The following is a 23,157-nucleotide window of genomic DNA, read 5'->3' as shown; positions in this document are numbered from 1 at the left end:
ACTACCGCCGTCATCATCACCACCAACATCATCACACTATCATCATCACCATCATTGTCACCAGCATCACTGTCATCACCACCATCATCATCATCGTCATTATCATCATTGTTGCTCCCATCCCCAGCCAGGTGTTACACAGTGATGCTGACTGGCAGCGATGGTGATATAACCTTGACTACTGAAGTAAGCCATGTGGGTCCAACCCACATTTCCAGTGTCACCCCTGGGCCCTCTTGGCCCTCCTATCCACCCCTTCACGAGATCCCTCTGAGAGCACCACCTGGGGAGGCAACCCTGAGAGCCCCTGACTGTGGCCCAGGCTGATGCTCCAACTGCAGGGCCCCCTCACCGTCGGTGGGATTGGCAAACTCCTTGGGCACAGCAGCCCCATCGTCCAGCTCAACAGCCTCTAGGCCCGTGCGGACCCCTTCAATCTGGACCTCATGCTCTCCGGAAGCCGTGTCGTCCTCTGACCTTGCACTCTCACCCGTGCGACGGAATTTCACCACCCTAAAGGACAGAGAAAATCAGGTCATGATGGTTAGAACTCCCCTTCGACGTCCTTGCTTTACAGCTCTTGTGCCCAAGACAGGTGAAAGGCTTTTTCTCATGGTGTGGACAGTTGCATGGGTAAGGGGTTGGCATTTCTGTTGAGTTGGACTGTGGGGGGTGACAACTTCAAGAGTTATGTATCAGGGCTGCCACATACAGTTGTACAGGTTGGGCACTGCACAACTCCAGGGGGACCCTATTCACATGGTAAGCTATTCAAATGAGGATATTTTTGTTCTAGACCTGAATACTATTTGGAAGAACATGTGTTTCAGAATTTAGACTCATCGCTCTGTAACAGAGGTAACAATTTGATCGCCTGAGGGTTGCATTATGCCCACAAAAAGTTGCCCACACGGTATTTTTTTAAGTGGATGCCAAAGTTTTAAAATTGGGAGCATTCAGATTAAAAGCCAGATTCCTGACGTCTCTTAAAAAGGGACACATTCCATCTGGGGCCCACATTCCTCTAAGAGAACAGTGTGGCTAGATCTGGGTGGCGTGCCCCTATAGATGGGACACTGACTCCACGGTTAACTACAGTCTCCTCTTCTCCAAATTATGTCCGGCCCTGAGGTCTTTTCCCAGGGCCTTACCCTTGCTCTGTGTTCCTCTCCCTGGGCACTTTGGCCCACGTGTCTGGCCTTGCTGGCATTTGAGTTTGAGACCCCATGGCCTCCATCATTCTCTGTGCGATACCCTCCGTCAAACCACGCCGTTTCTTGTCACTCTGGGAAACACCCTGGTCCCTCTGAGCAGCAGTTTCTTCAGCTGGCACTCAGAGGCAAAGTTACCTGTGTCCTTCCAGCTTCCTCGCTCTATGGTGGGTTCCGGGCTCACTGCAGGGAGGGGACAGAAGTGTTCCTGCCCTCCCAGTCTCACAGGAGAGAGACATATCAAATGATTAATGCTGATTTCTATCAGGGCATCAAGAAAAGAAGTCCGGGCTGTCACGGACATGAAGACATGGGGGACCGGAGGGCAAATTAGGCAACGCTCAAACAGGTAAAAACGGAAAAATTTCTAAGTGAGAAATAGTGCTTTTATTAGCATTATTATTTGAATTAACTATTGCATTCTTTCATCTATTTCACTGAAGAATAGCTGGTGCTCTGGCCTAGAAAGGGGACGTCTTCAGATTTCAGAAGCATGGGCACCATGCCGTGCTTGGGAAGTTGGAGAGAAAAGGCAGATGAAAATGATCTGAGAGGCCACTGGTTGGCCAGGCGGGCTTGCAAAGCCTGAGCTGTCAAGCTTATCATGGGCTGGAAACGTGGGGCGGAGCACAGAGCACGGGGCTGGCAGGCGGACGGGCTGGGGTTGGAGCGTGGAGCTGACGCCCCCTCCGCCGGCCTCCACCACCCACGTCCAGTAGCACCAAGGGCTGGTACTCTGTGCCTCATTCTAGGTGTCGTCGTCCATGCACTCGATCCGCACAACAGTCCTAGGAGGTTGGTATTATTATCACCATTTTACAGACAGGAAAACTGAGGCCCCAGAAGTCGCGGGACTTGCCCACGGTCACACAGCCCAAGAGGCACGGAGCCAGGCTGCGGCTTCAGTTCTGTCTGATCAAAACCTTGTGTTCCTGGCCGAAGACAGGACACTCTCCCTCCAAACCCTCCACTGCTCCCCATTTACTCTAACTTTTTTCATAAAAACGTCGTACTTTGAGATAGTTAAAGCAGATAAAATTGTATGGATAACAATGAGAGAAATATCTTTGCTTCTACCGTCCTGCTTAAGGACCACACTGTGAGGTCGGCCCACAGAAGCTGCAACATTCAGCCATAATTCAGCTGAAGCCACGGTGTCTCCTTCCCCATCTGCTTGATCAGGGCTCTTTCCAGGCATCATGATTCGATTTCATCCTCACAGCAACCCTGAGAGGTGGTGGCTATCATCATCCCCACTGGAGAAGACAGCTAGTCACTCTGAGCCTCAGTTTACCTATAAATTGGGCGGAATAATTGTGTCATAGGTCAGCTTCCCTAAGATGGGATTCTTTTTTTTTCAATTGTGGTAATATATACGTAACATAAAATTTGGCATTTGAACCATTTTTAAGTGTACAGTTCCATGGCATTAAGTACATCGACAATATTGTAATGTAACCATCACCACCATCTACTTCCAGAAATTTTTCTTCTTCCCAAACTGAAACTCTGTACCAGTTAAAAACTAACTCTCCATCCTCCCCTCCCCCAGCCCCTGGCGACACCATTCTACTTTCTGTCTCTATGAATTTGACTCGTCTAGGGACCCCATAGAAGTGGCCCTGCACAATACTTGTCCTTTTGTGACTGGCTTATTTCACTTAGCAGAATGTCCTCGAGGGTCATGCATGTTGTAGCAGGGGTCAGAATTCCCTTCCTTTTCAGGACTAAATAATATTCCATTGTATGGATAGACCACATTTGCTTACCTGTCCATCCATCAGGAACACTTTGGTTGCTTCCACGTTCGGCTATTGTGTGCTGCTATGAACGCGGATGTACGGATATCTGTCAGAGTTCCTGCTCTCACATCTTTTGTGTATCCACCCAGAAGTGGAATTGCTGGATCATATGGTACTTCTCTGTTTAATTTTTTGAGCAACCTTCATATGCTTTTCCGCGGCAGCTGCACCATTTTACATTCCCACCAGCAATGAACAAGGGTTCCAATTTTTCTACATCCTTGCTAACACTTATTATTTTCCATTTTTTGATAATACCCATCCTAACGCACGTGGAACGGTATCTCATTGCGTTTTTGATTTGCGTTTCCCTAATATTGAGCATCTTCTCATGTGTTTGTTGGCCATTTGCACATCTTCTTTGGGAAACGTCCATTCAAGCCCTTTGTCCGTTTTTTTAATTAGGTTGTTTGGGTTGTTTTTGTTGTTGCAGAGTTGTAGAAATTCTTTATATATTCTGGATATCAATCCCTTATCAGATATATGATTTGCAAATATTTTCTCTTTCTTGCCTTTTCACTCTGTTGACTGCGGCCTTTGATGCACAGAAGTTTTGAATTTTGATACAGTCCAACTTACCTATTTTTCCTTTTTGCCTGGACTTTCGGTGTCATGTCCAAGAACACATCGCCAAATCTAGTCATGAATCCCTTCACCTACATTTTCCTCCAAGAGCTTTTCAGGCTTAGGTCTTTGATCCATTTTGAGTTTACTTTTGTTTATGACGTTCTACAGGTGGGGGTGCAACTCCATCCTTTGCGTGTGGATATTCAGCTTTCCCGGCACCATTTGTTGAAAAGACTCTCCTTTCCACATTGAGTCGTCTTGGCTCCCTCATCAAGAATCATTTGATAGGGGCCGGCCCGGTGGCGCAGCGGTTAGGTGCGCACGTTCTGCTTCAGCAGCCCAGGGTTCGCCGGTTCAGATCCCAGGTGTGGGCATGGCACCGCTTGTCAAGCCATGCTGTGGTAGGCATCCCACGTATAAGGTAGAGGAAGATGGGCATGAATGTTAGCTCAGGGCCAGTCTTCCTCAGCAAAAAGAGGAGGATTGGCATCAGATGTTAGCTCAGGGTCAATCTTCCTCAAAAAAAAAAAATTATTAAAAAAACCCACAAAGCCATACCAATGTGTAGCATTTGCCAGTATCCATGGGGTAAATACTCCCACTACAACCAATTTCAAGCTTCTGAGGGTTAAATAACAGGCTCCCCAAATTCCTGAATATTTAACAATCTCCTTTCTAGAGCTGGTATGAGCGGTCTCTGGCATGCCACTGTAAAAAAATCCTCAAACCACTGACCCATACCACAACACAGAGGACCCTTGAAACACTGTGCTGCGTGAGAGAAGCCAGTCACGAAAGGTCACAGAGTGTAGGACTCTACTTCCGCGAAGGATCCAGAACAGACAACTTCATGGAGACAGAAAGCAGATGGGCGGTCATCAGGGGCCGGGGGAGGGAGGAATGAGAAGTGACTCCTAAGGGGTTCCTTTTTTTTAATATATATATATATTTTTTATTGAGTTATTGATAGGTTACAATCTTGTGAAATTTCAATTGTACATTAATGTTTGTCAGTCATGTTGTAGGTGCACCACTTCACCCTTTGTGCCCACCCCCCACCCCACCTTTCCCCTGGTATCCACTAAACTGTTCTTGGTCCATAGTTTTAAATTCCTCATATGAGTGGAGTCATACACAGATTATCTTTCTCTCGCTGGCTTATTTCACTTAACATAATTCTCTCAAGGTCCATCCATGTTATTGCAAATGGAATGATTTTGTTCTGTTTTGCAGCTGAGTAGTATTCCATTGTATATATGTACCACATCTTCTTTATCCATTCGTCTGTTGCTGGACACTTTTAGGTTGCTTCCACGTCTTGGCTATTGTAAACAGTGCTGCAGTAAACATTGGGGTGCATAGGACTTTTGGGATTGCTGACTTCAGGCTCTTTGGATAAATACCCAGTAGTGGGATGGCTGGATCGTATGGTAGTTCTATTTTTAATTTTTTGAGGAATCTCCATACTGTTTTCCATAGTGGCTGCACCAGTTTGCATTCCCACCAGCAGTGTATGAGGGTTCCTTTTTCTCCGCAACCTCTCCAACATTTGTTGCTATTAGTTTTAGATATTTTTAGATATTTAGATATTTTTGTCATTCTAATGGATGTAAGGTGATATCTTAGTGTAGTTTTGATTTGCATTTCCCTAAGGGGTTCCTTTTGGGGTGATGACAAGACTCTGGAACTAGACAGAAGCGTTAGTTGCACAACATTGTGAATGGGCACCCACGTTCGCTGCTGCATTATTCACAATAGCCCAAAGGTGAAAACAACCCAGGTGTCCACACACAGATGAATGGATGGATAAACAAAACGTGGTCTAGCCAGGCAGTGGAACATTATTCAGCCTTAAAAAGGAAGGGAAGGAAACTCTGACACGTGCTAGAATATGGATGAACCTTGAAGACATTATGCTGAGTGAAATAAGCCAGTCACAAAAGGACAAATCCTGTATGATTCCACTTAGATGTGGTCCCTAGAGGAGTCAGATCCACAGAGACAGAAAGTAAAATGGTGGTCACCAGGGGCTGGGGGAAGGCAGACGGGGAGTGAATGTTTAATGGATCCAGAGCTTCCGTCTGAGAAGATGAGAAAAGTTCTGGAGGTGGATGGCAGTGATCGTTACACAACGTGAATGTACTTAATGCCACAGAACCGCACTCTGAAAAATGGTTAAGACGGTAAACTTTATGTTATGTGTATTTTGCCATCCCCGCCCCCCCCAAAAAAACCCTCCATCCTTAGCACTGCCATGGATGTTACAGAAATCCAGTTATTCATTTATTCAACAAATATTTATTGAGCACCTGTCTTGTACCAGGTCCAAGGTGCTTCTGGGATTTCAAAGGTGAGCCGAACGGACTCAGGCTCCTCCCTACAGTGCTCCTGGTCTACTGGGGCGGGGGCAGGCATTAGAAATATATAGATATCTATCTCTACTTAGACGTCTTGCACATTGTGAGAAATGCTGCAAATAAAATAAACTGGGCGCAGTGGAAGCTAGCCGGGGGGGGTGACGTTTTAACTCTGCTGCCCAGTGAGTAGGGGGTGGTGTGACATGGGTTCCAGGGAGGGATGGCAAGAGGGTAGGGCTCCCTGTCCCCAAGAAGCAACCTCCAAATCAAAAATATGAACAGTCCCCAAAGTATTTATAGAAGATAGAAATATAGAGAATTATGAGGCGCAGGAAGGAAATGAACGTTTATGTGCGTCGTCCATTCATTTCAGGGATGAAGGGAGCGTCATTGGACCGCCCTTGACTCTGAGGGTAACATCGCAGAGGGAATTGACTACGTGGCCGGATAATCTCCTTTGAATTCTGCTTTTATAACATCTTCTCCTCAAGGACCTTCTGGGGCTCCATACTTCTTTCTTCTTTCTGTGACTAATAGCGAGCACTGCAACCTCTTTCGAAGGTAATCTGTGCTATCTTTCAAAATTTTAAATGCTCTGTGTTCTCACCCAGAATTCTCCTGCTGGCATTCACAGTGGGGACAGACACAAGTGGACAACGATTTTCCAAGCAAGTCACTGATGTGGATGGTCAGCTTGCCTTGTGTGGGTCCAACGTTTGTGCTTTGCATCAATCATCTTATTTAACGTCCACTTTCACTATCCCCACTTTACAGATGAGGACGCTCGAGCACAGAGGGGCTGGGAGCTTGCCAAGGTCACACAGTAGGTGTCTAAGCCAGCCTCTGGCAAAGCCACCTGACTTCAGAGTCCCCACTGGCTGCCACTCTGCTATGTTCTCTTCTGGCGCTGGCCTGCTGTTTGCAGCTTGGCTGGGAGATTACAAAACTAGAAACAATCATCAGAAGAGGCAAAATTGAATAGATTATGGCACACCCGCTTAAGAAAAATGCGGAAAAAAATTTAAGTTGATCTGTATCGCAACATTATAACACAAGTGTCCATCAGTGGACGAATGGATAAACAAAGTGTGGTATATCCACACAATGAAATGTTATTTGGCTTTAAAAAGGAAGGAAATTCTGACACCTGCTACAACATGGATGAACTTTGAAGACGTTATGCTAAGTGCAATAAGCCCAACAGGAAAGGACAAATATTGTTTGAGTCCACCTACATGAGTAGACCTACAGCGGTCACATTCACAGAGAGAGAAAGTAGAATGGGGGTCCCCAGGGGCTGACGGGGGCAGGACATAGGGAGCTAGCGTACAATGGGGACAGAATTTCAGTTGGAGAAGATGAAAAAGTTCTGCAGTTGGATGGTGGCGATGGTTGCACAACACTGTGAATGTCCTTAATGTCACCAACTGTACGCTTTAAATTGTAGAAATGGTAAATTTCATGTTATGTATATTTTACCACAATAAACACACACACAAGTTGATCCAACAGGAAAAGATCATTGGGGCTCATCATTAAATGTGCTAGAATATGGTCCCACGATCTAAGGCCTTGCTACTAAGATTAACGGTGATCCCGAACCAGGGGCCTCAGCATCCCCTAGGAGCTTGCTAGATGCGCAGAGTCTCGGGCCATGACCCAACCCGACTGAATCAGCATCTGCATTTTACTCAGGTCCTCAGGCAATTTGTGCGCGCTTTAAGGTCTGCTCTCATCTTTATGCTTCAACAGTCACAGACGTTCTGGAAAGATACATAAGAAGCCTAAGACTGGCTGCTTCTGGGAAGAGGATTGGGTGGCAATGGGGACTTTTGAGGGAAAGGAATTTTTTTTTACCTTTCATTTTGGACCCTGATGTAACGTTTGCAATTTTTAACCTGCACGTCTATTACTTTAATAATAAATATAAATAACGACAGCGACTGTTTCCAGAGGTATTGTTGAGCATGCAGCATCTGCTGGGCATGTCACAGATGCTTTCATCTGCCAAATGGGGACAACAGGCTTGCAGGACTGTCATGAAGATTAACTGAGGTTGATGAACCGGAAACTTACGGGCATTGAGCAAATATTGGCCTCCCTCCCACCCAGCCTCGTTCGCGTCACCTTGCTGCCTTGAGCATGGAGGGCACTGACCTTTGTGAAATGTGACTTTGAGAAAGCGGCTTAACTCTCTGCAGTTTTAAACTAAGATCCATTCACATTCTTTCTCTAGCAACCCGCGGGAAGCCAGGGCATCCTTATTTATGAAAACTTGTTTTAAGACAGACATAAAGAGAGATCTCTGACATTAAATTATACTCAGAAAGCCAGACTGCATTTTGAATCAGTTGGGTTCCTAAAAGTATTTATCAACTCCATGAGCCAAGATTTCCCAAGGAAAAAAAACGTAATACGAAGGAAGAAAATAGCACTGGCATATGTTAAATATATGAGGGCTTTGAAATGGGCTGGCTCGTTTCAAACGGGTTGGCATTTGTTGTGTATATATAGCGTATCATTTACCAAAATAGCAGGGAACATTTATTTTACATAATTTTGCTGTTGAAAGAAGAGAAGGGCTTGAGGAAATAGTCGTCAACTTAAAGGTCTTGTTTGTACCCCCATGTAAGTCACCTTTGTGCCTTAAATTGGGGTCTGGGACTCGATTAGGGTATTTTAGATAAGGAAGCTTTTTCTCTTTTCATCTGAGCTTCTGGATTTTTATCCCCTGAGTTCACAAATCTATTAGACTGAAACGGAAGCTTAAACCTAACTGTGATTAGTACAAGGTGGCATTTAGTGTCTTGCGTGGAGAGAGGTGGCCTGCCATAGGGAAGAAGAGAGCCCAGCTCTGGCCAACAGACTGGCCTGGGTTTGAATCCCCTGCCCACGCCATGCAGCAGCTGTGTGACCCCAGGTCGGTTATCTTACCTCTCTGAGTCTTGGTTCCCTCCCTGGTAGAATGGAATGGTAATTCCTACCTCCTCGGGTTGCCATGGAGATGAAAGGAATCCATAAAGAGACAGCATCTCGCAGAGCCTGGCATAATCGTTCAGTATTTCAACAAGCATTTATTGAGTGCTGACTATGTGCTGAGCGCTGGTACACAAAGGGGGACAAAACAGATGTGGTCCCTGCCCTCATGAAGCGGATGCTCCCGTAGGGGAGATGGTTAATATACAAGTCAACAAAGAAATCATTCTACGTTTGCAAATGAGTGCATCTCGAGAAGGAAACAAACAGGGTGCCAAGATATAGAGCAATCAGAGGAAGGCGTGCTCATGGTAGACCTTCGGGAGGAGGCTGAGGTTAAGAGGACAAGGAGAGTCGCATACCGATGGGAGGAGGAGTAGAGAGAACAGCTAGTGCAAAGGCCCAGTGGCAGGACCAAGGAGTGGAGGTCAGAGAGACAGGCTGGGTCACGCAGAGCTCTGGAGACCATGGTGAGGACTTTTCCTGTGATCCTGAGACCAACGGGATGCCACTGCAAGGTTTCAGGTAGGGGTGAGGGGGTGGAAATGATCAGGGTTGAGTTTTGAAAAGACCGCTCAGGCACATTTTCCCACAAGAGGAGGAATAGATTGTGCAGAGTGTTTTAAAATATAAGCTTTATTATTATTTAGTATGGCAAGGCCGACAGACCAGGAGATGACTGCCATTGAAGAGATACTCTGTTACACTCACAGATCACAAGGGGAGGGGCAGGTGACACCTGGAGGGGCCACACGGGGAAGCACCAGGGCCGGTCAGGAGGCAGAGGGAGAGGGGAAAAAGTGGGCTAGAGTGCTTACTGCCACGGGAGGGAACAGGAGCAGTAGGGTAAGCAGGCTGAGGATGGGCTAGTTCAGATAATTTCGCGGGCCTTGGGCACAGGGCTGCCCCCGATTGTCTGGAGCCTGGCCCTGGGGTGATTAGGGCAGGGCACGGGGGCTCTGGGTTGGTTAGTTAGCATAGGAAAGGTGCACTGGCAGGCAGGTCATTTACTACTTAATCCCGGGAGGGGCAGGCCCTCAGGGTCAGCAAGGCCCCAAGATGGCAAGGCATCAGAATACAGAAAATAAGAGGCAGGGTTAACCCAGAAAGATGACAAAGAGGAAGCAGGGAGACCTGAGAGGTGGCTGCGTGGTCTGCTGGTGGAGACGTGATGGTGGCTAGGACGAGGGAAGCTACGGAAGGTGGGCGGGGTTGAAGCTTTTATTATTCATCCCCTCCTCCCCGCACCCCTCTTCCAATCAGTAGAGGAAGACATCTGCACAGGGAGGCCCATCTGCAAGGCTAACCAGCAAAGAGCCGGCTTTTAACAAGAGTCCCCATTTTGGGGGAACTCAGTCATCAACACTGACCACCAGCACCCCTCAGCTTTGTCCCGGGTACACAGCTATGCCCCACTGGGGATTCTTGGGAATCTGAAAGCTATTGGCAAATGGGGTTAAGCACTGTGGACCCAGAGCAGCAGAAACTGCCAGGGTCACTGACAAAATGGTCTTGCTTTGTCTCTTTCGAGACAAGACCTGGGCGCTCCCTGATCAGCGTGATTTGGGAGGAGTCTTCTCAGAGGCTGGACCTCTGTCTTCAAATATTTGATGTTCTAGTATCTGGAAGAAGGTCCTTGTTCAACGTGGACCCTGAGAACACAGCTTGAACTTCTGAGTATAAAGAAGAGGGAAGCAGATTTCAACTCAGTATAAGGAACTTTCTCAGGCAGAGAAGTCCAGAGAGGAAAGAGTCTGCCTTAGGAGGCACTGGGGCCCCCTTCAAGAGAGGTGGTCCAGGAGAGGCAGCCATCCACGTGAGTGGACTCGGGAGTAATGATATTCAACATGCAGCTCTTCAGCACGCCAGGGGCAAACCGAAGTCCTGTACATACTATCTTTTTTTTTTTTTTTTTTTTTTTTTGAGGAAGATTAGCCCTGAGCTAACATCTGCCAGTCCTCCTCTTTATGCTGAGGAAGACTGGCCCTGAGCTAACAGCCGTGCCCATCTTCCTCTACTTTATATGTGGGGACGCCTGCCACAGCATGGCTTGATAAACGGTGCCATGTCCGCACCCGGGATCCGAACCGGCGAACCCTGGGCCGCCGAAGTGGAACGTGTGCACTTAAGCCCTGCGCCACCAGGCCGGCCCCTATACTGACTATCTTATATGATCTCTTCAACAACCCTAGGAGGGAGGCGTCATTAATATCCCCAGTTTACAGACAAGTAAACCACGGCTCAGAGAGGTTAAAATCAGGTCCCCTAGATAGTATACAGTGTACCACGTCCTCGGCCTGAGTGGCTCCAGAACCCATAATCTTACCCAGTCAGCTGATGTTTCTCTAACTGAGGCCAAGAACACCCCCATAGAACTCATTAAAATACCAATTCCTAGGCCATTCTCCAGACCGAATGCTTTTGCATCACTGCAGAGTAGGACCCAGGAATCTGAATTTTCATAAGATGTTGATGGTGGCCACAGACGTCCGGAAGCGTCTCAGAATTGGGAAGAGGAGGTATGAAGGGTCAGATATGATGGGTTCCAACGCACCTGTGTTCCTGAATGTCTAGAAGTCTATAATCAATGGAAATTTTAGTTCTCTGTGGATTTTATTTATTCGTATTTTCCTGCCACCCCCATCAACCCAAATGGCATTGAGCTTGTTCCCTGGATAGTGGACCACTAGCTTATATTCTGGACAAAAGGTAATGATCACACATAAATAATAGTTAGCATTCATTAAGCCCTTGCCGCGTGCTAGTATCTGCCGAACACTTTATTAACCTTGTGCCCTATGAGATGGATGCCAGTGCTATCCCCACTTTACAGATGATGAAACTAAGGCTTGGAGAAGAAAAGTAACTTGCCCAGGGTTACTTGCAAGCTAGCAGGAAGGGCAAGATTTGAATCAGGTCTGCGTGAGTAGAGAGCCCACATCCTTAAAGATTCTGTGACAAGGCCTCAGTGGAGAGCGTGGGTAACTTCTGACTGCGGGAACAGACGGCCTGTGCTACGGCTTTCCAGGTAGTTTGTCTTTGTAACTTATTTATTCACTCACTCATTCAGCAAGCATGCAGAGAGCCCGTTCTATGTGTCGGACTGAACTCTGGCCGTCGTGAAGTTCACAGTCTTATTAAAGGTAAACTCAGCCTCAAGGAGGATGTACAAGTTGCTGGCGGAACCCACACGAGGGTCCCTACATGACTACGGTCAGAGAGTGAGGCTTAAAGAGCGATCTGAAGATGCTTTGGGGAAAAAAAGACTGAATAATTTATTGTCTAAACTAGGACACTTTAGAGCAGTATTCTCAGTGGGGGGGGGGGGGGGGGGGTGATTTAGTCCCCTAGGGGACATTAGCAATGTCTGGAGACAGTTTTGATGGTCACAACTTGGCGGGGAGTGGCTGTGACATCTTGTGGATAGAGGCCAGGGATGCTGCTAAACATCCTATAATGCATAGGCCAGCCCTTCACCACAAAGTACTATCTGGTCTAAAATGTGAATAGTGCCAAGCTTGAGAAACCCTTATTAAAGAGTGAAAGAGATGCTGTCAACCATCACAACAGAACAGTCGCCGGCAGCCAGGATGGTACCAGGCACACCCATCTAGAGAGGTTAGAATCACAGTCTTTTGAAGCTGACAATGCCCTTAAACGTGGCCCAGGCACCCTCTTACATCTCAGGGAAGTTAAATGAACTGGCCAAGATCATACAATGTCTCACATACACATCTGTGTAATTTGTTAAGCCCAGAGAAGAGTTTGGCTGGGCTGTAAAGCCACTGTCTGGGCCAGGAGGCCCTGGAACAATCCTCCCTAAGACCTAAGACCAGCCAAACAATGACCTCTTTGCAAGGAGACCTTCCTGCCTTGTCCTCCGGACTGTTCCCCTTAAGCCCCAGAAACACACACCCCTCAGCGTGGAGCTGGCTGGCACATGCTTGAAATGATGGGGTGTGAGTGGCTTGGAGCTTGAGGGTTTAAGAGGCTTTGGTGGGCCAACCTTGAGGCTCCCTAGGCTATGGCAATAACTCCCTACTTCTCACCTGAAATGGGTGACAATGAACCCTCATCTCCCCTCCTTGACCAGGAATCTTCCTCCTTCACCCCCATGAGTCTCAGGAGGATGGGAGCCAGCATGAAGTCCCATGTGGACCCTAGCCACCTACTCTGGTCTGTGCCTTTGCGCAGAGGTCTCCTCACTTAGAGGAACTCGAAAACGAATCCTTTCCCAAGGTAACTATGGACCCAAAGAATTTGCCTGGGACAATTTCGAGAACATGGTCATGTCATCCGTGTGTCAAACTGCATTCTCCCAACCTCCCTGGTTTAATGGAAGGGGATGGGGGCGCAGAAGGCAAATGTGACGAAACAAGGCTATGGCTGACCTTTCCAGGTGGACTCAGGTGTTTAGCTGCTAAAAGGTAATGACGGTGGCCCCTCCTGTCAAGGAGAACAACTAAGCTGATGGCCAGATTTTCCTGGTTTTTCATTCATAAAGATTTTTTAATCCTTTGGCCTGTGTCTACCAGTCTACACTGGAACGCAGTATTGGATGAAATCTACAGCCATGTGTCCCCATACTTGGGCTACACTGCCGTGTGGAGCTTTCCCTCTAGTGAGGGACGACAGACACTAAACAATAAATAAGTAAATTGTGCGGTATGTCGGCAGGTGCTCAGTGCTATGAAAAAAAAGAAAAAGTAGAACATGATGCTGGAGGGGAGGGGAAGGGACTGCAATTTTTTTCAATTGTGGTAAAATACACGTAAGATCAAATTGGCCATTTTAACCATTTTTAAGTGTACGGTTCAGTGGCATTAAGGACCTTCACAATGTGGTGCAACTGTCACCACCATCCGTCTCCAGAACTCTTTTCCCCTTGGGAAATTAAAACTCTGCACCCACGAAACAGCAACTCCCTGTTCCCCTCTCCCAGTCCCCAGCCACCATTCTACTTTCTGTTTCTATGGATTTGACTATTCTAGGGACCTCATATAAGTGGAATCATATAGTATTCGTCCTTTTGTGACTGGCTTATTTCACTTAGCGTAATGTACTCAAGGTTGATCCATGTTGTAGCAAGTGTCAGAATTTCTTTCCTTTTTAAGGCTGCATAATATTCCATTGTATGGATCGACCACATTTGCTTATCCACTCGTCTGTCATTGGACGCGTGGGTTGCTTCCACCTTTTGGCTATTACCAATGACGTGACTATGAACGTGGGTGTACAAATATTTCTCAAGGCCCTGCTTTCAATTCTTTTGGGTCTATCCCAGAAGTGGAATTGCTGGATCATATGGTAGTTCCATTTCATATTTTTTGAGGAGCCACCAGACTGTTTTCCATAGGAGCTGCACCACTTTACATTCTCACCAGCAATGTACAAGAATACAATTTCTCCAAATCTTCGCCAACGCTTGTTATTTTTATTTATTTATTTATTTGATAGTATCCATCCTAATGGCTGGAATTTTAAAGCGGGTGATCAGGGTGGGCTTTGGTGATAGCGGCGTTTGAGACTTGATGAAGGTGAAGCAGATGCCTTGGAGAAGAGCTTTCTGGGCAGAGAGGGTCCCGAGGCAGGAGCCTGCCTGGCATGTGTGAGGAACAGCAAGGAGACCAGAGCGGCTGCAGCAGCGTGGGTGGGTGGGAGAGTGGAAGGGGTGAGGTGAGATGGGGAGCCGCGGGAAGATTTTGAGCAGAGGAGGGAGGGATCTGACTTTTAGACAACCCCTCGGGCTGCTCATCATTCTCTGTGTTGAGGACCGGCTGTAGGGAGGCAAGGGCAGGAGCAGGGAGACCAATAGGGTGAACACCACGACCAAACCAGATGACAGATGATGGGGACTTGAACCAGGGTGTAGCAGTAGTGGAGGGGAGAGAAGTGGATGGAGTCTGGATGTAGCTTAAAGGTAGGACCGCTAGGATTTTCTGATGGGTTGAAGCGAAATACGAGAGAAAGAGGAGTCAAAGTTGACTCCAAAGTTTTGGGCCCAATAGGATGGATGGAGGTGCCATTAACTGAGATGGGTGAGGCTGGAAGAGGAGCAGAGTGGGGGAAAGATCAGGACATGTGCTTTCATTATGGACATTTTCTTAGTGTTCTCGAAAGGAGACCATGGCTTCAAAGTGCTTTGCTGTCTGAACAAGTTGGAGGATAAGGGAAACGAACCCAGAGGGGAGGAAGACAAACACCACCAGCACCCTTAACTGAGCCCTTACTTGGAACCCGGCGCTGAGCTGATCATCCCAATGATGATCCCTCTGACCCTCACGACAGCCCTGCCATGCAGGTACTGTCATTATTCCAACTTTCCAGATGAGCACCAGCCTTGGGGAGATGAAGTCACTGGCCTAAGGCCGCCCAGATGTTTGAACTCAGGTCTGCCTCACTCAGAGCCTACACTTTCACCCCTGCCGCTGATCAAGCCTAGGAGAAGTCAGGGGAAGAGTCACTGAGATGATGGACTCAAGCTCAATCTTGAAAGATAGGGTTTTGGGGGCCTGCCCCGTGGCGCAGTGGTTAAGTGCGCACATACTGCTTCGGCAGCCCGGGGTTCCCCGGTTCAGATCCCAGGTTGCAGACATGGCACCGCTTGGCAAGCCATGCTGTAGTAGGCATCACACATATAAAGTAGAAGAAGATGGGCATGGATGTTAGCTCAGGGCCAGTCTTCCTCAGCAAAAAGAGGAGGATTGGCAGCAGCAGGGCTAATCTTCCTCGGGGGAAAAAAAAAGAAAAAAGAAAGACAGGGTTTGTAAGAAAGGAGAGAGAGAGCGGATTGAGCAAACACAGGATGAAGTCCACCTCCTTGTCACATACGACAGGGCTCTGTATGGCCTGGTCCCTGCATCCTCTGCATCCCTCCCTTGAGCCTCTTGTTCATTATGCTCCACTAGCCTGATTTGGAGACACACCAAGCTTTTGTCCACTTTGGGCCTTTTAACCACACAGTCGCCTCTGCCTGGAATGCTCTCATCCCGTCTCTTTTCCTGGGCGACTCTTACGCATCTCCGGGGGCTCAGCTCCAATGTCATTTCCTCAAGGAAGCTTCTCTGGTCCTCTTCCTCCCTCATCTAGAACTAGTCACGTCATACCCTGCACATATCCTTTGTAGCCCTTAAGACAATTCTCCCAATTATTGTGCAAATATCTGCTCAATGTCCACCTCCTCCACCAGACCAGGGCTGTCCAAGAGAACTTTCTGCAGTGATGGCAATGTCTTAGATCTAGGCTGTCCGGTGTGGTAGCCACTAGCCACAGGTAGCTAGTGAGCCCTTGAAATGTGGTTAGTGCAACTGGCTTTTCAAATTTGACATATTTTAATTTATGTTATATTTTTATTCTATCTCATACTATATAAATTATTCCATATACAAATTACATAATTTAAGTTTAAATTTAACTAGCCACAAGTGGCTGGTGGCTACTGATTGGACACTTCAGCTCTAGATTGTGAGATCCTTGAGAACGAGGACCACGGCCATCTTATTCAGTTGAGGATCCCTTGTACCTAGAATGGTGCCCAAGTAAATCAGTGAATGAATGATTCAAAGAATAAATGAACGAATGAGTCAATCAATCAATGTGGCTGCAAAACTTAGTTTCAAGAAATCATCCTAGAAAGGAGAGACCCAGAAAAGTCTGACCTGCGCCAAGTCGCACAATAAGACAGAACTAGATACAAAATCTCAGCCTCCTGCATCATTGCCGTGCCTGAGTGCACAGCAGGTGAAAGGCAGAGCGTGTCTGTGGTCTCAAATGAACCATCCTAGAGCTGTGTGAAGGTGCCCCCAAGTGCAAGGAAAGACTGTTTTCTTAGGCACGCTCATGCCCTTTCCCCCTTCCCTGACCCTGGAAACGACTTAGTGGCTTACAATCTATTAACACTTGACCTCCCACGGGTCTGAGCCTGTTCCAAAGTCCGCTCTTGCCAACCCTCTCCACGGCACTCTGATATTTTTTAAACCATATTGCTCTCAGGAAGTCTGCTGCCTGCAATCTGTGCATATATATGCAGAGTGTGGTTTAAAAAACATCTAAGTCGTGATTTGTAACCCACTCAGATTCACGTGGCTGTTTCTTTTACTTTACTTGCTTTTATAAATCGAGGTCATCACGTTACAGGGCTAATTTTGACTTCATTTAAATGTAATTTTGGGTTTGCAGATTACAATATTGGGGAGCCCAGCATAGGAAGCCTACATATTCTGTTTTTATAAATGATTTTTCAGATGTAATAATAATAGCTTATACGTGTTGAGCACTTTGGATCTGCCAGCCATTTGGCACGCGTTATCTCATTTGATCTTCACAATAAGCCTATGAATTAAGTACTATCATAATCCCCATTTTATGGCTAGAGAAATTGAGTCTCAGAAAGGTTAAGTTACTTGCTCAAAGTCACACAGCCAGGAAGTGGCAAAGTCAAGATTTGAACTCAAGTTTGTCTTACTCAATGCTAACCAGTACACAATTTGGACTCTCTAATAGATATTATATGTATTTATGTGTTTAAAACATCAGAGAGAATAATCAAGAAACTTAACACTGAGGTTTGGAAAGAGAGAGACAATTTTCATTCTTGTCCTTCTTTTTGAACTTATTTACCCTATATATATATTACATGAAAACATTATATTATATATTTAGTGAGAAAAATAAATCAATTTTTAAATTTAAGAAAGCAAAAACCTCTTATTATTTTTACTTTTTTTTAATTAAAGAAGGAATTGTCACAATAGTGTCATGTCCATATATAGGTGGATTAAATATACATGAATCTTTGAGTAATTTGCAAAGTTCACATGCTCTGACATTATTTGAAAATTTATCCAAGCAAAACCGCAATTCCAATATGTATTGTATTCTTATTCTAAGTACCAAATTTTATACTTCAGTTTCTGAATTATTTTTTATTTTTAAATAATAGGTTGGTGTTTGAACATATTTGCTTTCAAGGAAAGTGGTATGTCTTCCCTGAGAGATTTACATTCAGATATTTACATTTTTATGTACTCATGCATCGACCTCTGGATATTACAACCGAGCATCCTTTTGCATTTGTGAAATAGTGCTCTCTTACATAAGATATGCTATTTGTTGATCAATTAATAAAAGCTTAAAAGTAAACTTTAAATTAATTAAATTTTTCAATGAAAATTTATTCTACAGTGATCAAGAAGTGAACATTACAATACCCTTCAGTACTCAGAGCCTCAGAGAGCTCTATCAGTCACACTAAAAGTCACTTGGGAGAATTCCTTAGTAGCTTAGAGAAAAAAATTAAGGCAAGAAAATACACACATACTAACAGTAAGGTACCCTTTCCAACAAATCCAAATGGTGTCACCCTTTAACACCCAAATGGCTAGTGCTTCTAAAAATTAAAACAAAAATCCCCATTAATGTTCTTTTTAATGCCCCATCTCATACTCTTGGAATTTGCTTGACAAATCAGCATTGGCTTGTGGTAGGAGAAATTTGTAAACCCCTCCATAGGGCCTCTGTCCTTTCCATTGCTTGGTTGTATTCCCCCAAGATTCTCAAAGCCAATTTAGCATCCCTCAAAAATTCCCATCTTCTAAGCAGTGTATTCCTGCTATTCCCAAGGATGGCTGTTGACAATGAGTCTCACTCTAGCCAGCTGTTACAAAAATCTTTCATTCAGAAGAAGGCAAGAGGCTTCAGTGATGATGCACGGCCCTCTCATTCACACACTTCATAAACAACAGGACTTTGCCCAAGCCTCCCCTCTAGGCAGGAATCCCGACTTTTTAGAAATCAATTTGCAACATCAGTATCATTCCCTTCCAAAAGACCTTGCAGAAAAATTAGGAATTTCACAGCATAGGAGAAGAGCTGGAAAGGACCAATGTCATCGCATGGACTCATGAATTCAGTCCACATTTCAAAACAGCAGCTAATGCTTTCTTAAAACACAGACCACAAAATCCCTTTAGGATTGAGAGCAATTAAAAGGGAAAACATAACACGGGTCGGTCCCCATAAGATTCTGACAGATCTGAAAAATCGAACTGAGTCGGAGATACAGAGGCTGGGCTGCTGGGGTAGGAAAATGGCTTGTCTCCTCCAGGCCCAATTCTCTCCTCCGAAACAGTTCCCGTTAAATTCAAGAAGCCATGCAGAGATGCCTTCCTGCGGGTTTTCATTTTTTTTTTAAAGGAAAGCCTGTCTGCCTTTCACTCGCCCCCATAATACTCACGGCAGCTGCCTTAGCTGGAATAAGTCCTCCTCCATGTCCGCGCTGCGCCAGGACGAGCCCTTTTCATGGCCCTTACATGGTGGTGGTGGAAGACGAGCTCTGGGGGTTTCAGCACCGGGGTGCTGGACAGCTCCCGCGCCGCGTCCTCCCTCCGGCGGCAGCTGCTCGGGGGAGGCAGCCGCCAGGGACCAGCCCACGAGACAAAGCCGCCGCCGCCAGGAGACCGCGGCGAGAGTGGGCGGAGAGGAGGAGGCGGAGGGCAGAGCAAGCTGCGCGGGAGAGGGGGCGGGGAGAGCCCTTCTGGTTAGAGGAACTCACAGGCTCTCTGTGGCTGGTGGTGTTTTACTGGGACGCCTGTAAGGGCACACCAGCCTGTGAAATGGCTGTCGAGGTACCAGTGAGCGCTCTTGGCTTGAAGATGCCTCTCTAAATGCTTATCTGTAGGGACCCATTAATGTTGTTACGGGTATAATAGTCTTGAAACCCAGGCTGCTCTAACAAATGCAGGGAATGAAAAATTTAAGAATGTATTCATGCACTAAAGTACTGTTTACGGAGTACCTACTGTGTGCCAGGCACTGTCACAGGCATTGGGCATAGGACAGAGAACAAGTCAGACATGTCATTGTCATCACAGAGCTGAAGGTCTAGTGGAATGAATCAAGAAAAAATGTTAGTGTGAGAAAGCCAAAGATCAGTCAGTCATTCATTCAGCAAGCGTTACTGACTGATTTCTACAGCCCCGATGCTGGGGAATCAAGGATTAGTAAAACCACATATCCCTGCCTTCAAAATCCTCCTCATCTAGTTCAACAGTTCCCCCATCCACCTCCCACTAGAATGTCTGCCCCCCTTACAACTTAAGCTCCACAAAGGTTTGTGGATGTGCCCTCAGGGCCTAGAACAGTAAAACTTTGTTTACAGACACTGAAATTGGAGTCTAACGTCTCTCACTATACTCATCGCCAGGGCTTTGCATTGTGGGCACTCCATAAATGCTTGTTAGACTGAGAACAAACTGATCTTCCATTCACGTGAGGAGAGATTCGGTATCTATTTTAAATGGAGAGCGGAGACAATGGTTTATATCAGAAGTGGCAGGTTGGAGGTCTGTTGGTAGGATGTCCAGCTCATCCTGATTTGCCCAGGACTTTGAGTTTTAGCACTGAAAGTTCCATGCCCTGGGAAGCCATGAGTCCCAAGCAAGACTTGACAGTTGATTACTTTACAACCATAAGCCAGACCCAACACAGAGATGTGTTTTGAGTAGCCTGAAGGGTTAAAAAGAATACTTTAAAGAGTAACATTTAAAACTATAAAACTCTTAGAACAAAGTGTAGGAGTAAATCTTCATGACAGCCTTGAGGCAATGGTTTCTTAGACATGACATCAAAAGCTCAAGTGACAAAAGAAAAAAATACATACATTGGACTGTATCAAAGTTAAAAGCTTCTATGTTGCAAATGATACCATCAAGAAAGCGAAAAGTCAAGGCCCACTGAATGGGAGAAAATATTTGCAAATCATATATCTAATAAGAGACTTACATTCAAAAAATATAAAGAGCTCTTACAACTCAATAATACAAAGACAACCCAATTTTAAAATAGTCAAAGGATATGAATAGACATTTCTTCAAAGAAGACATATAAATAGCCAATAAGTACTTGAAAAGATGCTCAACATCACTAGCTGTTAGGGAAATGCAAAGCAAAACTACAACGAGGTACCATTTCACACCCACCAGAAGGGCTAGAATCAAAAAGATGCAATAACTAGTGTTGGCGAGGATGTGGAGAAATTGGAACCCTCATGCAATGTTGGTGGGAATGTAAAATGGTGCAGCCACTGTGGGAAACTTTTTGGCGGTTCCTTAAAAATTTAAACAGAGTTACCACATGACCCAGCAATACTATTCCGAGATATCCACCCAAGAGAAATGAAAATATACATGCACACAAAAACTTGTGCATCCGTATTCATAGCAACGTTATTCGTAATAGCTCAAAAGTGGAAACAACCTGAAAGTCCATCAACTGATGAGTAGATAAGCAAAATGTGGTCTATCCATACGATGGAATAATATTCAGCAACAAAAAGAAATGAAGTGCTGATTCACATATAATATGAAAGAACTTTGAAAACTTATGCTGACTGAAACAATCCAGACACAAAAGGCCACATACTGTATAACTTCATTTATATGAAATATCCGGAATAGGTAAATCTATAGAGACAGAAACGAGATCAGTGGTTGTCTAGGAGTAAGAGTGGGGAGCAAGGACTGGGGATTGACTACACGTGAGCTTTCTTTTAGGGAGGACAAAAATGTTCTAAAATTAGATGTGATAGTTACACAACCCTGTGAATACACTAAAAAACATTGAATTGTATACTTTAAAAGGGCAAATTGTGTGGTATGTGAATTATATCTCAATAAAGTTCTTTTTTAAAAAATAATTACTTTAAAATTGGTTTCCAATTTTTTCCAACATTTAAATAGAGAGATTTCACATAATAGGATTATCAGCTTGGGAAGAGGAAGGGGCAGTGTGCCTCCATTAGGTCTAACTTTCTCTCCCGCCACCAGCAAGTGGGGTCACAAAGCAGTCTGCTTGGTGCTGTCCGGGACGCAGCCAGGCCATAGCATGCTTCACACATTTCTATTCCCTGGCTGCTTTCTTGAGACTTTTGAGGTGCACCCCCTAAAAACTAGGAGAACAGTACTTAGTACATAACAGGCATTGAAAAAAAATCTTAGAGAATTAATTAATTGCTCTCATGCTTTCTCTTCTTTCTTAGAAATATGGTTATCTTTTTCTAAAGCAGTGGTTTTCACCTTTGTGTGATGGTCACCATCCCCCAGGAGGCTCTTTAACACACAGATGGCTGGGCCCCACCCCCAGTGTTTCTAATTCAGCAGATCTGGGGTGATGCTTGACCGTTTGCATTTCTAACAGGTTCCCAGGTGATGCCGATCCTGCTGGTATGGGGACCACACTGAGAATCCCTGTTATGAAGTTGTATCTGGATGAGATTATCAGCCAAGACAAATATGGCTCATATGTGTTTCTACCTCTGATCTTTGAGACATCCTTGGGCAGTTAGGAATATTATAAAGGCAGTTGCCTCCAGCTAACCACATTATCCATCTGTCTGGGAAATGGGGGCATGCCAAAAGCCACATGGGTTGTATTTCACATCACAGTAATACATCATGATTTCCTTCCACAGACTATTAAAACAAAAGTGCTTATTTTAAAATAGACGCTGTAATAGGGACTGACAAGCTGCCCGTTAGCCTGAATATAAAAGGAATGTGCTATATATGAGCGGTTCTCTAATCAACTGTGTTCTAAACTCTATTTTTATCAAGACAATATTCTACTAGTTATAAAAATGGCACTTAATTTAAAAAAGGAAGTCCATGGGTTTAAATTCATAAAGATATTTGTCTTTTTTTTTTCTTGGAAACTGAAATTGGATAAAAAACTGAAAGAGGAAAATAAACCTTTGATGGTAGACCCCTGCTCTGCCTACCATGCCTGTGGGATGGCACCTTCACCAGGAGTCACTCCCAGGTCCCTGGCATCATGCTGGGAGGCACTAAGTACCTCCTGCCTTTGTCATAGGAGTCATCAGAAAGGGGAGGGTTGGCTAGGAAGTTAAGCCCTTGTTAAAAAATATAAAGGTTTGCAACTTCAAAGAGTTCCTTGGTCACATGTCCCATTCTGCCATGAAATACAAGGTAGTCTAATCTAGGACTAGAGAGGTCTGAAGAGCGCAGAGAGAACATCTGTGCAGCTGGCTCGAAACGCAAACTCTGAAACTCTCCTAATAAAACCGTCAGTCCTCAGATGATGTGTTTCCAGAGGGATGTAAAATAAACTAGAGGGAGAGGTGAATCAGCAGCCAGAACACCCGTCCAGACCTAGGGCAGAGGTTATCAAGCAGAAGCAGTTCAAGGCGTCTGAGTAGTCACCGAAGAAATGGTGGTCTTCTCTCCAGAA

General features: G+C 45.5%; 1 protein-coding gene across 1 annotated transcript in view; it reads right to left on the bottom strand.

The window, feature by feature from the left end:
• SVOP (SV2 related protein) overlaps positions 1 to 19,575 on the bottom strand; it is a 65,479-nt gene extending 45,904 nt beyond the window's left edge. Inside the window, exons 1-2 of the mRNA XM_001496966.6 lie at positions 19,148 to 19,575; positions 353 to 513 (exon numbers count right to left, since the gene is read on the bottom strand). Coding sequence (XP_001497016.3) covers positions 353 to 513; positions 19,148 to 19,182 — 196 coding nt within the window. The 5' untranslated portion in view covers positions 19,183 to 19,575. The remainder of the gene's footprint in view (positions 1 to 352; positions 514 to 19,147) is intronic.
• Between the last annotated feature and the right edge of the window lie 3,582 nt (positions 19,576 to 23,157).

Source organism: Equus caballus, chromosome 8 (assembly GCF_041296265.1).
Source record: "Equus caballus isolate H_3958 breed thoroughbred chromosome 8, TB-T2T, whole genome shotgun sequence".
Classification (NCBI taxonomy): Eukaryota; Metazoa; Chordata; class Mammalia; order Perissodactyla; family Equidae; genus Equus; species Equus caballus.
Note: the sequence above shows the minus strand (reverse complement) of the source record. Positions and strands in the feature narration are given on the sequence as shown.